The sequence below is a fragment of the Nanorana parkeri genome, unplaced genomic scaffold, assembly GCF_000935625.1.
Source record: "Nanorana parkeri isolate BGI_ZX_2015 unplaced genomic scaffold, ASM93562v1 scaffold1511, whole genome shotgun sequence".
In the NCBI taxonomy this organism is placed as follows: domain Eukaryota; kingdom Metazoa; phylum Chordata; class Amphibia; order Anura; family Dicroglossidae; genus Nanorana; species Nanorana parkeri.
Window position 1 is genome coordinate 330,898 of NW_017307779.1, and position 15,116 is coordinate 346,013.

General features: G+C 39.9%; 2 protein-coding genes across 2 annotated transcripts in view; both read left to right on the forward strand.

Annotated features, from left to right (window-relative positions):
- The window catches only part of LOC108798583 (dynein heavy chain 5, axonemal-like), an 11,739-nt gene extending 1,550 nt beyond the window's left edge, over nucleotides 1–10,189 (forward strand). Inside the window, exons 2-8 of the mRNA XM_018570343.1 lie at nucleotides 71–253; nucleotides 1,919–2,074; nucleotides 2,545–2,754; nucleotides 4,627–4,772; nucleotides 6,361–6,546; nucleotides 9,000–9,111; nucleotides 10,124–10,189. Of these exons, the coding sequence (XP_018425845.1) occupies nucleotides 152–253; nucleotides 1,919–2,074; nucleotides 2,545–2,754; nucleotides 4,627–4,772; nucleotides 6,361–6,546; nucleotides 9,000–9,111; nucleotides 10,124–10,189 (978 nt within the window). The 5' untranslated portion in view covers nucleotides 71–151. The remainder of the gene's footprint in view (nucleotides 1–70; nucleotides 254–1,918; nucleotides 2,075–2,544; nucleotides 2,755–4,626; nucleotides 4,773–6,360; nucleotides 6,547–8,999; nucleotides 9,112–10,123) is intronic.
- A 69-nt stretch (nucleotides 10,190–10,258) lies between these two features.
- On the forward strand, nucleotides 10,259–15,101 carry LOC108798584 (dynein heavy chain 12, axonemal-like). Its single transcript, XM_018570344.1, has 5 exons — nucleotides 10,259–10,421; nucleotides 11,461–11,577; nucleotides 12,558–12,682; nucleotides 13,893–14,103; nucleotides 14,901–15,101. Exons 1-5 carry the CDS (start codon nucleotides 10,338–10,340, stop codon nucleotides 15,099–15,101), a joined length of 738 nt encoding a protein of 245 aa, XP_018425846.1. The 5' UTR covers nucleotides 10,259–10,337.
- The last annotated feature ends 15 nt before the right edge of the window (nucleotides 15,102–15,116 follow it).

Genomic DNA, 15,116 nt, shown 5'->3' on the forward strand with positions numbered 1-15,116 from the left:
TTTATTATATATTATCATTGCATTATGTATAAATAATTTTTAATTCTCAACTATATGTTATCGTATCTAGATTGAAATAAAGACATTGGAGAAGAAGGGACTTCCCACAAACCCACTTGCTTTGAGTAATTCATGCATTTTTATTAATAAAATGGCCAGCCTCTCCTGGATCTTAGTGAGTGATCCCGCGGGACAAGCTATTGACTGGATGAAAGGTCACCTACCAGAAGACATGGTGGAAGTAATACACTATGTAAGAAAATAATGCCTTTTGCTTTTACCATACTTCACATTTGTTTACTTTTAAAGATACACATTTCTAAAATTTCTATATCATTTTATTGGTGCTCTGATGCCTTATTTTCAGTATTTTGACATTCATAACTAAGAGCTCTACGTCTGGGGCTAGATTCGTTTTTTTGTTTTTTTTTATGGTCCTGAATTGCACTGCTTATCGCAATCATGATATAGACATATGGGGGGGAATTTATCAAAACTGGAGCAGACAAAATTTGGAGCAGTTGCCCATGGCAACAAATCAGCTTCTCTCTTCAGTTTGTTAAGTTAAGCTTTGAAAATGAAAGATGGATTCTGATTGGTTTCCATGCACAGCTGCTCCAGGTTTTGTCTGCTCAAGTTTTGATAAATTCCCCTCATGGAGTCATATGATATACAAACACTGGTGCTTCTTGATTCATCAATAGTCTTCAAAAAGTAAAGGATGTGCTTGGTAGCAAGGGCAGACTACGTGCCACAATAATGCCTCTTAACCTTTTCTGCACTGAGCAGTAGATAAATCCTGTTCTGTAGAACAAAGAAGAGCATGCTACAGAGTCTCTGTGCAGTAGCTGTGGATAGAAAATGGTACTGAAGCCCATTAGGGAAGATTTTATAGAGGCATGTCACTGCAATTTGTGGATAGTTTATCAGCCTGGTATCTTGCAAACAACTGCAACACTGGCATATTTCCAAGCAAGCCCAATGGCAAAGAAGAAAAGAAGGATCCCCTCACCCTCATACATTTCCAAATCAAAAACCTCATAGTAAATCTAAAGGCAATTTGTTTTTGTTTTGGATAGAGTAGAGAAGAGTTAAAACCCTTCAGGTTTTTTTTCAGTCCTTGTCTTGTTTTTGTTTTACTTTGTGCTCCATAGATATAACATGAAGTTAGAGGAAATCCCTTCTCTGAAGTGAGGTAAATCCTTTCTTAGACAATTGCCACCACAACAAGTATGCACATTGGGTGACTTCCCCTCCTTTCTGTTCCAGTGAAAACTCAAACTTTGGAATTTTCCCTAGCCCAGTGACAGTTGTCAACAGGGCAGCTAGAAAGGAAATATATCTCTAGTGGGGGCACCACTCTACCCAAAATAAAGTTTTTTAGCCTTAGATACATCTTAAACCTAGACTTCACCTTAACCCTAAAACTAACCAACACTTAGGCCTAGATTAACCCATTGTTGCAGATACCTTCTGTGCTGAGATTCTCTATGTTAATTTCTAATGGTCCTTTGCCGAAAGATACAGTATCAAGTTCTCGGCACTGAAAACTACCCATCAGTCAACACCTGCTTCTGCTGCCACTGACCTCCATGCTTATACAGTCTGACAACAACTAACCTTCATATAGTGTGATTGAAATCCTTTATACAATGCTCTAGATCTATATCAAAATGTAATCAGCATCAACCATGTACATGCCTCATTAAACATGATTTTAGGTAAATATTACAACAATAACCCTAAATGGGTACTGAGTATTTAGTTTGATTGTTTTTTATTACACCATTCCATACCTGCTTTACACAATAAGACCATAAAGAAAGCAGAATATGTGTTGCACATGTGAAGTGTTGTCTTTACTAAACACATATATATGACTGATTGCGTATTAGTAAAGTGATCACACTGTTTCTAGGATCTTCGGTCTGAAATGGATATATCTTTGACAGTCGGACATTCCCTTTTACTCACATACTGCAATATAGATGTCATATCACGGGATATACGTTTTATTCAGATTCTTCAGTCAAAAAGAGAATTTCAGCAACACAAGATTCCATTCAAAATGATGGTATGTTCGGCTGTGCTAATGTGCAAGATGAAGGACAACATATTTGATTACGTCTATGTATGTGCATACAGTTTAAAGGAAAAGTTCACCTTTCACAGAAAATAAAAAAGGAAACAAACTGACAACACCCCACCTCCACTACCAGTTCCTGATGTGCTTTGTTACCGTAATTACCAACTCTTGCACCTCACATCTGTATGTATCCGTTAAGGCGCTAAAAAAATCAGGGTCTCTTTAACTATGAGACAATCAGACCCCAGTAACAAAGTTATTCTAACTCAGAGAGGGGCAAAGAACAGGCTTTTATTGCTATTGAAGATAATACCAGACATCTTGCTGTGTCTGATATTTGGCAGGAAGTTTACTTTTAAAAGTTTAAAGTAGAGTCCAGGTTTACTTTAAGCCTTTAATTGTGTCAACATGAAATATTTACATAGCTCAATGTAAACTAACATCTATGGTTGTTTAAGGTGGGAGAACATGAAGTGGAGTGCCATCCAGGTTTCCGCATATACTTGCACACCACCTGCACACCTGACAGAGTACCTCCCGAAGTGGCCTCCTATTGCACCATACTGTACTTCTCCCAGGACAGGCAGGGACTGACAGAACAGCTTCTGGAGAGATTTATACAACTGGAAAAGCCAAGACTCAAAGAGGAGCACTTACTTCTGAAACAGGTAGTGTATGCATTTTTGGTCCATTATTACTGCAGAGTGATTTCTTGTAGTATTAGTAGTATACCTCCCCATATTCCCCATATTCACCATATTTTACAATATGAAAAGAATTAGAAAATCATTGTCTCCAGCTAGCCCAATTTTAGCATACTTCTTTGAAATTATACTTACTATGGGGGGAACTATGGGGTTAAGGCTTCTCCCCATAGTTCTCCTTAGGGTAACGGGAGGGCACAAACTAGCGTCCTCCCGTCACCCTAGGCTCAGTATACCGCAAGCTGTAGCTCACAGTATACTTAGACGCCGCAGTATACCGCAAGCTGCTGGTCCTCGCAGTGTACTAAGACGCTGCAGCTGAAGCAGACCGCGACAATTATGTCTGGAACCGCCCAGCTGCGTGACTGACAGATGGCTCTGCCTACCTAGAGGCAGAGCCATCTGTACCCGCCCCCTCCCCGTCCGTTCCGCCAGTCAGCGCTGGCGGATCAGAGCGGCGAGGGGGGAATCCAGCCCCTCCCCTGTCACAACAGAGAGCTGTGACAGGATCGAGAGGTGAGCGAACGCCGGTATGTGTTCGCTCACCTCCCGATCTACTGAGCCAACCTGTGACAGTCTCATTGTCACAGGTCGGCTAGAACTATGAGGTGAGTGAAAAGCACTCACCTCAGAGTTCTCCTTTAATGTCATGTAAAATCTCCACCGTTGCGTACCTGAGAGCTGAAACTTTACACCAAAATGCATATGTTTAAAAGATTCAGTTATCATTGCTTATCAGTATAATATTACACTTTGATTGCTGTACTGTTAGTAAAGTGACCAGTCATTGGTCGAATTTCAAGCCATATGTGGCCCTGTCAGTCTTACCTGGCAGGGTCCAGCAGGATGAATGAATGAATTAAACCTTGTCAGGGAACCAGGGGTGCCACCTCACCTCGGGGCCGCCAGGTACAGTGTAGGGCACGGGATCTTCTTCGGCTTGGCAGGACTCCTGGCAGCAGGGTTGCGGGTGCGCAAATGCGTGAAGTGCGTGTCGGGTGCGCACGCGCGGTGGACAGGCTGCGGAGGTATGGACTTAGTGTGCCCGCGGCCGTTATTATCGTCAGGTGTGGGCCTTGCTGGAGGAGGTTCCCTGCATACACCTTCTGTTTTTTCCCTCCTGTTATTGGCTCCTGGACAGGAAAGCCTCCTGGTTGTCTTGGCGACCAGGTTCAGTCCTGGTTCCTACTGGGTTTAAATTCCAGTCAGAGCCCTGGCTTGTTGCTGAGTTATTCTACCTATATGGTGCAATTACCTAGCCTCTTGTATCAGATACTGCTGCAGCTCCCTGACCCCACATCTGAACTCCTGGTTATTGACCCCTTGGCCTGTCTTCCCGCTCTTGATCCTAGACGCCTGCCTCGACCCGGACTGAACTTTGACTACTCCTTTTGCAATTGTTCTCTTGTACCTCGTGGCGGATCTCCTTCGGTCTGTTTTCTGCCAGTGGGTACCACTCCACGTCTTGGGCCAGTGACACCCCTGACAAATCTATAAGTGTATGGCCAGCTTTATTCTGACTGAAAATCTGTGAGCATAATAGTTAGGGTCCCAGCCATTGCTGTATATACACTAGAACTCATGTTCATTTGGTATTTCAAATATAAGTCAATATGATAAATTCATCAACATACACATTTTGCATTTAACTGAATTACAAGGGAGAAATTGAGCATTACACATTGAGGGGCCTATTTAAACAGAGAGTGAATATCAGTATTTATTCCAATTTGCTCCTGCATTTTATGAGTGAAATTTATAAAATGCAGGCTAGTTTGTAGTGATGACAATAAATAAAATAATGAAATTAACATTGCCTCCATTTTTCTCTAACAGGAGTGCCTTGATAATATGGTGATTCTTTCAGGACTGGAAGACAAAATAATAGCTACTCTACAAAGCCATGACTCTCTCCTGCTTAGTCTGTCTGTCACTAAGAAACTTGGAGATCTAAAACTACAACACGAAGAAGCTACAGAAATGTATGTGCAGTGCTATTACCCACATTTGTATTTCTCATTGCAACATAACATACAATTAGTCATTTTAATGTAGTATTGCATGCAGTTTTAATGTCAGGGCTTTGATTTCACGATGTGGCAGTCAGTCCATCCAAGCATATAAAAAATAGTGGCTATTTATAAAGAAGTGGCAAAATGACATTTGTATGCAGTTTCCTTGTTTGCCAATGATTTGCCATGTCTTCTTCAGAACTAGCTTCTGGGAGTCAAGTGAATACAACCTCCAGCACTTGGGAGAACTAAACTGGCCATACACTGTTAGTATTTCAGCTGATTCCCAAGAATTTATTTTAGTGGGTTGCCTTGCTGGTTTGGTAAAAGTCCAAGAAAGCTTACAGTGACACAAAACTCAGAAGTTAAACCTTAAAAATGCATTCAAGTACCCATTAAAAAGGTATGTTATTTGTGTATCACTCGGCTGTAGATCCTCAAATCATCTCTGAATTGGTGCTAACACTGTCCTTCCATCTGTAGGGTGGCTACTTTTGTTCCCCATTGTCCCTGTGTGTTGTAAAGTAGCCACCACTCCAAGCTCTCTCCTGTGATTGACTACAATCTCAATACAAAATAGGAAACTAAATATAAGATTGTCCATCATGGGAGCAAGCTTGGAGTGGTGGCTACTTTACAACACACCCAGGGAGTGTTTTTAGTTTGGTAGTACTACTATTTTAATCAGTTGACTTTTGTTGAAGGAGCTGGGGCAAAAATTGCCAATTAGATGCAGTCACTGTTCAGGTGTTTACACAGTGGTGGGTGCCCCGGCTGTCAGAATACAATAGCAGGACAGGGTAGATTCTTTCAGGCACCCTGTAGACTTTGGATGGAGAAATCTATTAGTGTATAGCCAGATTAAGCTTAGCTTTTTAGTTTATTTATACTGTATTAATTTGGAGAAGCATGATGACTATCGTTGTGCCTGTGGTTCAAAAATCTTGCATAAAATATTAGTGAAATATGTGAAACCAGGAAAACATTCCATGACAAGGGTAACCTTTTTTTAAAATAAATTGACCGGTGTTGCTAGGATTTGATAAATAATTACACCTCTAAAGTTTACACTATGTACACACAATCACATCATTCAACATCAGCTTCCTTTGTGGCTCTTGGCATTAAGTCACATTATATTTCAGAGCCACAAAGAAAGTTTATGTGAGAAGGCCTCCATGTGCCAGATGCTGGGATATTAAATGAATAGCTAACAATAGGTAACAATGAACTGGGAGCAGGTACATATAATGCCCAGCATGTGTAGCTGATTGTGAGTTCTACTCTTATCAGGGTCTGAATGGTGGAGTGTCTTCATTTACGGCCACATGCCCAGCATATTTTATTTGTTTTGCTCCAGACAGCAATGCCCCCCTTTTCCCCTAGCCCAGTCCTACTCTGGCACCATGTTTATACTTTTTTACAAAGTGTTGCTTTCATTGTAAAGTACAAAAAGTAGTTTTACAGTCTGTATAAATCATCAGCTCGTTGGCACATGAAGACATGAATTTGTTTAATGCATGTAGAACTTTATCAGTCACCTTGGTTGCTTTCAAAGGCTTATGAAGAATATTGCTGCAGAAGACATCTTGCTTCACGCCAGAGAAGGTTTCCATGAGATAGCTGTGCGTGGTGCTGTGATGTTTGACACTGCAAGAATGCTTCAGCAACTTAACAAGATGTACGACACTAGCTACAAACAGCTGCTGGAACTGTTTGATGTATCGGTGGCACATTCTGAGAGGTGAGTGCCTTCCTGTAGAAAGCCAGTAACAAGTTTATATATTATACAAGCAGCTTGCCCTTTTTATAGATTCTTTTTTTTTTTTACATTTTTCCTACCTATTTTTTTACTCTCACTTTTTATTTATTGTTCAGTAATTGTGAAAACACAAAAGAGAATTATGAACATATCTTGTTATTAAAAATCAAGAAAAATATGATAATATTACATTTTATCACCTCAAACAAAACCAACACATTATTTTCATATAGAGATTGGAACCATTTAAAAGGATAGAAACTTAGGATCTGCCATGACTACTTTGGTTTAAAAGGTCCAAGCTCTGGTGCTCTTATTCTTATACTGGCTTTACTTGCTGGTGAGTCACTGACCTGGAACATGAATGCAGCCAATATCTGGACTTGTGTCCTGTGTTCTTGTTTCAGCTCTTTTACTTTAAAGTGACACTAAACTCAGGAGTTAAATCCTAAAAATATATTCAAGTACCTTAGCAAAAATGAAGCTTATTTGTGTAACACTCAGCTGTAGATTCTCAGATCATCTCTGAATTCATGCTGACACTGTCCTTCCTTCTGGAGGGTGGCTACTTTTGTTCCCCATGGTCCCTGTGGGTGTTGTAAAGTAGTCACCGCTTCAAGCTTAATCCTGTGATAGACTACAATCTCAATACAAATTAGTACACTAAACGTGAGATTGTAGTCTATCACAAGAGAGAGCTTGGAGCGGTGCCTACTTTACAACACACACAGGGACCATGGGGAACAAAAGTAGCCACCCTCCAGAAGGAAGTACAGTGTCAGAGATGATTTGTGGATCTACAGCCAAGTGATGCACAAATAAGGTACAGTATTGTTAATAGTTAAGGTACTTGAATGCATTTTTAAGATTTAACTTCTGAGTAAAGTGTCACTTTAACCCCAATGCGGATAACAGCACCAAAGTTTGCAACTTTTAAAAACAATTTAGCTTTAGAAGATCTGATCTTTCTTTTCTCACAGTTCATTTTAAATAGTGACATGGCTGCTATAAGGTCAATATTGTAAAGCTGCCTTTTGAACAGAAGGGGCAAAAGGATTGTTATGTTGGACCTTTCAAAACCAATACAAATCATTTAAACAGAATAGAAAGGGCTTACATAATCAATGGTGTGATTAAATCAGGCACAAAGTAATACAAATGAAGTTGGTATAGTTTAAAGTATAGCTGTAAATGTCTCCATAACACAGTTAATTGACAGGAGCAGCTCATTAAAACCTAACTCTGGGCACAATACTTTTCATAGATTAAGAGAGCTTGGTATGTGTTTACTTCTGCTTTGTATAAACGTAATATCAGCTTTTTTATTTACAGGCTAGCTCGCTGACAGCACACAAGTGTGATAGGCACCAGTGCTGGTGTCTTGTCTCGGCTCCTGTCTGCACTTGCGGGTTCATATTTAACTCTTCCGTCCAGCCATGCGCTGGGACAGAGGAGCATAGTAAATTCCTATGCACATTTTTACATGTTTTCTCCTTAAAGTGACATTAAAGTCAAAAAAATGTTTCCGTCCCCCCAATATTAATGTCAGCACTTACCTTAAATTATGTCTCTTAATCCGATCTTCTTCTTCTTTCCTGATGTTTTCATAATACCCTCCAGCGCTGCAGCGGGTCTCCGATCCAGCGCTGACTGCTCTGTCCTTGCAGACACTTTCAATCCCACGGTGTCTGCATGTGGGTGCAAGCGTCCATAGACTTACCTTGCGTCTCTGCACGTCTCCCGGCCGAGAATCCGAACTGCGCATGCGCCCGCCCCAAGATGCTTTGCGGCCGCCCGAGCAGTTTTGGATTCTCGAGCGGGAGCGTGCGTCGAAGACGTGGTAAGTTTAAACTGCTGTTAAAACGTTTTTTTTTGTTTTTTTTTACTTTTTGCATATATCTACTTGACAGCAGTAGATATATGCAAAAAAAACCGGAGGGTTTAGAAACCCTTTAAGTTATTGTGCCATTTGTAAATTAGTCACTAGAGGGAGTTCTCAGTGGTTCTAAGCGAGCAGTGCTGCTCTTCTTAACAGCTATTGCCATGTCAGTCACACAAGAAGTGCATTGTTTTCATAGAATTGGCTGGTTCATACACTTGTATTATGAGAAGGAGCATTAATGCACAACCATTGTATAGCACAAAGCAGGGTGCAGAACCTGCAGGTGGGTTGTCTGAATGAGGGTGCCCCCATATACATGTATATATAAAACTATTATTTTACTGTACAGAGGGCAAGGGAATATATAGACATTAGTGTGAAAAAATAATACAAAAAATTTGAAAATTTCATATGTGCAGAAAATATGTAATAATCTCCAAACAGCTAAATGATATAATAAACATTTTAGTAAAAGCATTGAAGTGGATGTAGTGTGTCTTTAGTGGAGCAGTTTAAATGATATGCCCCTTTCTTTTCCGCTGTTTTCTCTTAGGTATTCACTCAAAGGTGTAGTTGCCTATCTAACGAGCAACATCTTCTCATATATTTCCAAGTCCTTGCTGGAAAGGGACAGAATGGTGTATGCCTTGCTCACAGCATTTGAGGTAACCATTAGCCTAAAAAAAAAGAATTAACTTATACACACATTTCCACTGTGCAGCATTAAGCCACCCACATTAACCTATTGTGTTGATTCAGCCCATTTATTTGAACATCCCACACCAGAAAATGAATATGTGCCATTTTTTGTAATTCAGTGCACCACAAGGCATAGTAGTGCAGAATCATGAGTTGGGGTGTGCTGCAATACAGGTGAGTTCCCTTAGTGCCTTGGGGTACCTGTGAAAATGAAACGTGTATGGTATATTGCCATGGGTCGTTCAATCTGATACTGGTATTTCAGTTAATTTAATACTGATATTTCAGTTGTCGTGGGTTGCCAGCAAGTTAAGTCAGTGGCTTATATCTCTCATAGACTTCAATGGTGAGATATCCCCATTAGAAATCCCAGTAGTACCTAATTTCAGTGGGTATTACAGGTGATAGTGTCAAGTCCCCTGATTAGTTCTCCCCTAAACAAATAGCTGGAAAGACCAACTTATGTGCAAGTGACACCTTTAGATCCAGGGGTTCTTGCCAGTAAAATTTCTGAGATAAAAACCAGTAGGTAGTTTAACTAACTACTGTCCTCAAACTCTGGGCACGAGACATTGCCATGTTTAAAGAAGCAAACATGCCTGTGGATGTAAGCACTGTAGTACTTAAAGACCACAGCGCTGGAAACATGTCTCTGCCCCATTTCCTCCTGACCATTTAAAAAACACATGACCCCAGGCTTTCTTATGTTATTGGCCAGGAGGCGGTGGGTGAGTGCTAAGATCTAAGAGACCTGCAGTCTTTACATCTGTAGCAGCCCAGAAGTGCAGTGGGAGTTGTTCTGACATGTAAATGAACTAGTTTTTAATAAAGCCTTCATAACTGAGGTTTGCAACTGAGGCAAAGGCATGTTTATAGGTATGGTTCTAGTGTCTGGAGATGGGCTTTCTTTGTTGGATGGAGTTGCTGTTATTGGGTTTGATGTATACGGTTAAAGAAACGTTTCTGTTGCTTGCCCAGAGCAAGAAAATTCAAGCTGTTATTTGTCTAGTGCGGGCTAGCACAATCACTCATCCTTTCACCTAGTTTTTGCATAGTAGCATAGTTATCTGTATCGTATGAGGTTAAAAGATTACTTGCTTGGTCCTAGGTGGAACAGTCACTTAGCAGAATACGACCAGGGGAGAGAGAGTTTATCATTTCCCCCGACTTATGTGTCGCTGTGCTCCAGGGTATGGCTAGCAAAGTGTCTGAATCCCGACAGCAAGCGAAGAACCCATTTGACTGGATGAGTGAAGAGCAGTTTAAAAATGTCCAGGTAAATATTTTTCAAGTATATTTATTGATATAATTGATATAAATTATACATATTGATTGCCATAAAATGATTCAAAAATGAAAAAAAAAAACACAAATACATTTGTTTATGGGACTTCAGGGCATATTGGTCTTAAGTAACAATTGATACAACATTTATTGAAAGGCTTTGGAGAAATTTGGACAACCTTTCTAGTAGCTTAAACGTGTGTGCCCTTTACACTGTATTTCAGATGCTACATAAAACATGGCATCTTGAAAACCTTAAAGCTACAGATGCTCGAGAGCAGGGGTAGCCAAATGTCGACCCACCAGCTGTGGTTAAACTACATATCCCCTTAGGCATTGCAAGACAACCACAGACATGACTCCCAGAGGCAGGATCATGATGGGCTTTGTATTTTCACCACAGCTGGAGAGCCAAAGTTTGGCTACCCCCAGCCAAACCCCAGTGTTTATTTTTTATTTTCTGTGTGCACTGTATGGTGTATGTGCAGTGTACACACTCAGCTCATTCATGGCATCTCTAAGATTGTGCATACTTGCACATTAGGGCAAAAACTTTGCCTTCTCACAATGGTTTACATCAAATTTACAGTAACTTTTGCTGGCCTGTGTTTGAGGTGTGTTCCAAACAAACGCCAAGCACAGCAAAACAATGTCTGTCGATATCAGCATTGATGATTTGCAGTAAATCTGATTTCTTCAGCCTCACTACTCTTATTAGCCATAGGCATTGGGTGCTCCAACTCCATTGGGAATGTCACAGATTCGCAAATAGAACTCAAGGCTTTTGTTAGTCTTTTCCCAAGTATGGATCGGAAAACCTCTGTGCTTCTTAGAACTAAACAGCATTAAAACAGTACACTTGGCCCTGTTTAATGTCATTTCCTTAGATTGACTGGCTCCCTTTAAAGAACCTTACCTGTACACTTACCAACCACTAGTAGAATTTATCCAAAGCAGATTATTGTTTTAACAGTGTTGTCAAAAAATTATTGAGCTACGCTGATGTTTTATTCATTGTTTTTTTTATAAAGATTCTTGCCACATACTTTGACTGGTTTGGAGACCTCTTTGATCGTATGTACAAGGATGGTAAAGATCTGACATGGAAGACATTTTGTGAGAGTGAGCAGCCTGAAAATTCTTCCAAGGTGGTTATTATTACATTATTGTCTAAACTATTTACTATTTGGAACCATTGACCTGTTACTTTTCACTTATTACATTTTATCATGCACATGAAGACGGGTGAAGATGGCAATGGTATTGGATCATTTTATTTTGGATAGCTTATTACTTTGGGGGATGGGGGGTCATGTTTTAAAGAGATGACCCCCGGGCAAATAAGATCTTGTGCTCGTTTTTTCTAGGGCGTTAAATTAATACCCGAACCATGCTAGACCAGTCCCTAGAGCCTCTCTTTCCCTCCGTTCCAGCAGTCTAAGGTCCTGTAAGCCCTCACATCCTATACTGTGTATAAGACGTGAGGATGCTGGGGACATTTAATCTCTGGAGAGTAGGAGAAGACAGGCTCAAGGGACCGATCTAGGAGCCAACTTGCTCCAAGGTTCATTGTTCAGAGTTTCAGAGGTTCAGAGTATATCCTTTTTTATTTTTGTCCCTAGCCCCACTGCAAGATTTACAATTATTTCTGCCCAGAGTTCTTCTTTAAATTAAATATGCATAAAAAAGAAACAGATGTTAATATATGTTTATCACAGAAAGCTCTTTTTGCTTTAAAAAAACCAAAACAAATTCATATAGATATATAACAGAACAAAAAGTTAAAATTTTAATCGGTGCAGCAATGAGAGATATTGTGCTGGCCCTGAAATGGTTAATTTAGTTTTGCTATACCTTTCCTGCTATTCATCACTGACACATCACTGTCCATTGAAAATGTAGAATGTTAATAAATACTGTATTGCAGGAGTATGGGTAAACTGATTAGTTAGAATACTGTAAACCTATTGTAGAAGCTGCCTGTACATCCTCTGGCAGTATACTGCTTTCTTTCTCCTTATTTGTTTATCATTTCCTATTAAAAGATGTTTATTCTGTATAAAATGATTTGATTTTTACTACTGTACAGTTAAAGTGGAGATATTAATGTTAATGCCTCTCTTTTAAGGTAAAATGGCCTGATGGTATGGATGGACTAAATGCCCTTCATAGGTTTCTTATCTTACGAGCTGTGAGGATGGATAGGATTCTGCCAGCAGCTTCCAACTATATCAGTGCGACTCTGGGGAAGATGTAAGTGAACAATAGAATATTCTGTGGAAATGTTTCAGTTATAAATTACATGCACTACTATCACATAAAGCATAAATATTCTGTTCAACCTATTTCTTCATTTCATGTGGAGACACTTGCACTGCATATACTGTGGTTGCTGATTCTTTATATAAACACAATAACAGTCTTGTACTGTGTTATGGTATAACTTTTCACATACTTTTAAATGCCAAATGTAAATGTGTTATTACATTACATGAGACCTTATTGAGACCTGCCTGCTGATCTATGTAGGTCCATGTGATCCAGTGCACTCCTTACAGCCATAAACAAAGGGATCCCAACCTGCCAAAACTCATTTGAGGGAGGTGCCCTCTCCATTTCCGGGAGGGGGGGTCGGGTGGGCGGTATAGGGGTTAGAGGGCACCTCCCTGAAATGATGGCACATAGCAGAGGAGCTAATGCTTTCCCTGCTATCTGCTGGGTTGTTTTTTTTTTGTATTTTGACAGCGGCTGCCTTCAGAACAGAAAAACAAAAAAACAACAGATAGCAGGGGATCCCGGAAAGGTTTACTCTGCTAGATAGAGCAAAGCAAACCTTTCCAGGATAAAAATGCTTCTCTTGCGGGCGTCAGGGAGCTGCTATTGTATAGTGGGAGACTCGCAGAACGTCTAGGAGAGTGGGGATGTCTGTAAAGACCTTCCAAACTGGGTGCTGCAGTGACAAACCAACGGTTTGCACCCTCATATATGGCAAAGTAGAATAGCAGAAGTGTCACAAGTACACCAAAAAGATACATATAGCAGAGACATTTATTGCCACAAACTTGTGATGTATTTAGGGCCACAAAGGACCGTTCATCAAGGCAGTGGTGACACTATCACTGCCTTGATAAAAGGATCATCTGTGGCCCCAAAATGTCACATCACAAGTTTGTGGCAATAATTGTTCCTGCTTTTTGCATAATTTCGGTATGCTGGTGATGCTTCTGCTGTTCTACTCTCCATACTGATAAGTCTCTATTATTCTCTTAGTGTAAATGTGTTGTTTTTTTTTTACTAGCCTTCTAATAGCCTTATTAATGTTCTATTCTAGATCGCACAAGTGTAAAGATGAACAGCTATAAAATGCAGTTGTTATAAAGTTAACAGAACAAAGAGTGAACAATACAAGTACATGGGGATTAGGAGGCGAATAATAAATAGATTTTATTCTGTGCTTTTTTAGGTATGCATCAGAAGCAGTTGTTGATCTTCAAACGTCTTTGTCGTGGATGACACCTTATCAGCCAGGGCTACTTATATATAGCAGTGATTGTAATTTGCCCCGGACCTTACTCCTGGATTTTGCAGAAAAGAAAAGTCAGAAGATAACTGTATTCCCCATCAGTACACCTGGTGAAGAAATACATGAATTGCTCATTGATGCAATGTCAGAGGTATCTATATAGTATATTGTTAACTTTTTTGACTAAAGAAGACCTCCATCTTCTTCATTCTGCATTTTTTTTTAAATTAAAAAAAGTCTAATGATCTTTTTAAAAAACTGCATAAAGGTATACTTTTGTTACCTCTTTGTACACTCTGCAAGCATATATAGAAAGCCTACATGTACTTTTCCTTTACCGGGTTTTTTTGGCTGTCCTTGACAGATGTCAAAGAGAACACGAGCTGTTACACATGGGCATCAACCCATATGTAAACACTGGGGACATCATGGTATTACTACTGGCATTTGCCATTATGTGCGGGATGGGCACCCTTTACGTTCTGTGTTGCGCACACACACAGCACAGGTTAGTACTGCAGCATACTCATATGAGCCACTGCACAAAGGTGTGTCTTATGCCAGCTGAAGTGCATTGCAATACTATCCCATGCTCTCTTCGCGATACAAAAAAAAGTAGTTCATCTTTAACCATGAACATGTCCCAGCTCATCTATGTCTGTAATGACACAAATATAATGCTTTCATGCACTATCCCAGGAATGTTGAGGGAGACAAAACTTTTTAGATTCCCCAGATTGCATTGTAAACCACAAATTTCAGAATCCTAACTCAATAGCATAAAAGTTAGGATTCTAGAAGTCACAAAAGGTATGTTGTATAGGCTAAAATCCGACCATAGTATTTTACCTTTGTTATTTCTATATTTTTTTTAATCATTTTTGATGCTGAACATTTTCTCTACAATGATCCAACTTGACTTTCATGTTTCATGTTATCATTTATTAGGGTAGTTGGCTCTTCTTGGAGAACATCCAAAATTCTGCCAAGATAATGATGTCATTAGGGGAGATCCTAAATTCTAAGAAGAACTCGGACAAGAACTTCCGCTTGTGGCTGTCTGTCCAAGCCAGTGAAGAGCTGCCAACACGACTGCTCCATTACACTGTAAAAATTATTGTGGATATGCCAATGGTAAATAACACTTGATTTTCATGCCTGGCA